A 1,351-nucleotide genomic window follows, 5' to 3' on the forward strand; every position below is an offset into this window, starting at 1 on the left:
GGTGGAAAGCATCAAGTCCCGGCCTGGGAGAGCCTGGCTGCAGGTGAGGGGTCCAGGTTCCTTCCAGCAAGGATTTGCTGAGGTGCCTGTAAGGACCCCTGTGAGTTGGTAGCAAGTTGTCCCTGGAGAAAGAATTCTCCTTGGACACCGATTCTGTGGTCAGCAAGCAGAAGTGCTTGATGTGAAGTCCCTGGAGCCAGCTGGACCAGCCCAGCCTGTCAGGGAAGAAGATGCAGGGAACTGATGATGATGAGGAGAGATGGTCTCCACAAGAGCAGCACAGCTTTTGATTCTGAGAGCTGCTCAGATATTGATGACTTTGTGTCATACTATCACAGAAAACAGCGCTGGAAGGGCCCAGAAGCTCCTAGCTCATGCATTTCTGTTCCCTTGCTCCTGGCAATCCCCAGCTGGCACCCAGACAGGGGGTCCCAGCCATGTCCAAACCTGCTGGACCTGCGAGGAGGCTGGTCTGAGGCAGGAGCCTTGCTCCCCTGTGGGCACCCCAGCCCCGGGAGTGGTGCTGGTGTCCCTCACCCCCCACGGCTCTTTCTCTTGAAGCTGCCTCAGGTGTCAGCAGCAGCTACTCGGTGTCCGGGTCTCCTGTCTCCACTCCTGCCTCGCACCAGACGGGGGTCCTGGGGCTGGTGTCGTCCTTCACCCCGCTGAGAGTGGCCAGTCCCTCCCAGGGCAGCACGGAGACCCTCACCCCAGACTCAGCTCGTTCCAGCCCCTTCGAGGAGCGGAGGAGGAGGGTGAAGGAGGACGGAAAGGTGAATGCGCCTGCCCTGCCTGCACCGGGCAGCATACGGTTGGGGGCTGGAGCCTGGGAGAAGGCTGGTGGCTCTGGGGCCGAAGGCAGCCGTGCCCGGCTCCCACCTGGAGCTGGAGATCCAGCTGCTCGGCTCGGTGGGAGACCCGGCAGTGGTGGCACCGGCAAGGTGCCGTGCCGAGCCCCGAGGGCAGCACCCCACGGCTCGGGGGTGCCAGCACTGGGTGGGACTGCAGGGGAGCAGCAGCTTCCTCCTGGGGGCAGGTCCTGGCCTGAACTGTACCCCCGCTCCGGGGCACACGCTATCTCACCTCGCCCCCCCGCCCGGCAGCCTGACCCCCCATGCCCCGTACTGCCTGCCTCTGGATATTTCCCGGCAAGGGTGCTGTTATCTGAACCTTTTTTCCTCCCTTTTCACAGTACGCAGGCATTGAACCCGTTGACAAGATCAACACGGAGGTAAAGTCCCTGAGTCCTCGCAGGCTCTGCTTGCGCTGCCCTGACTCCTCACGCCCCTCGCTCCCCGGTCCTGGAAGCTGACGGGCTGGACGGGGGTCTCGGCTCCCGCAGGCCACGGGC

The 1,351-nt window shown here is 63.2% G+C and overlaps 1 protein-coding gene across 1 annotated transcript in view; it reads left to right on the forward strand.

The window, feature by feature from the left end:
* Positions 1–1,351, forward strand: part of MISP (mitotic spindle positioning) — a 4,093-nt gene that overhangs the window by 2,501 nt on the left and 241 nt on the right. Inside the window, 2 exon segments of the mRNA XM_010289231.1 lie at positions 562–773; positions 1,193–1,231. Of these exon segments, the coding sequence (XP_010287533.1) occupies positions 562–773; positions 1,193–1,231 (251 nt within the window).

The sequence above is a fragment of the Phaethon lepturus genome, unplaced genomic scaffold (assembly GCF_000687285.1).
Source record: "Phaethon lepturus isolate BGI_N335 unplaced genomic scaffold, ASM68728v1 scaffold31600, whole genome shotgun sequence".
Classification (NCBI taxonomy): domain Eukaryota; kingdom Metazoa; phylum Chordata; class Aves; order Phaethontiformes; family Phaethontidae; genus Phaethon; species Phaethon lepturus.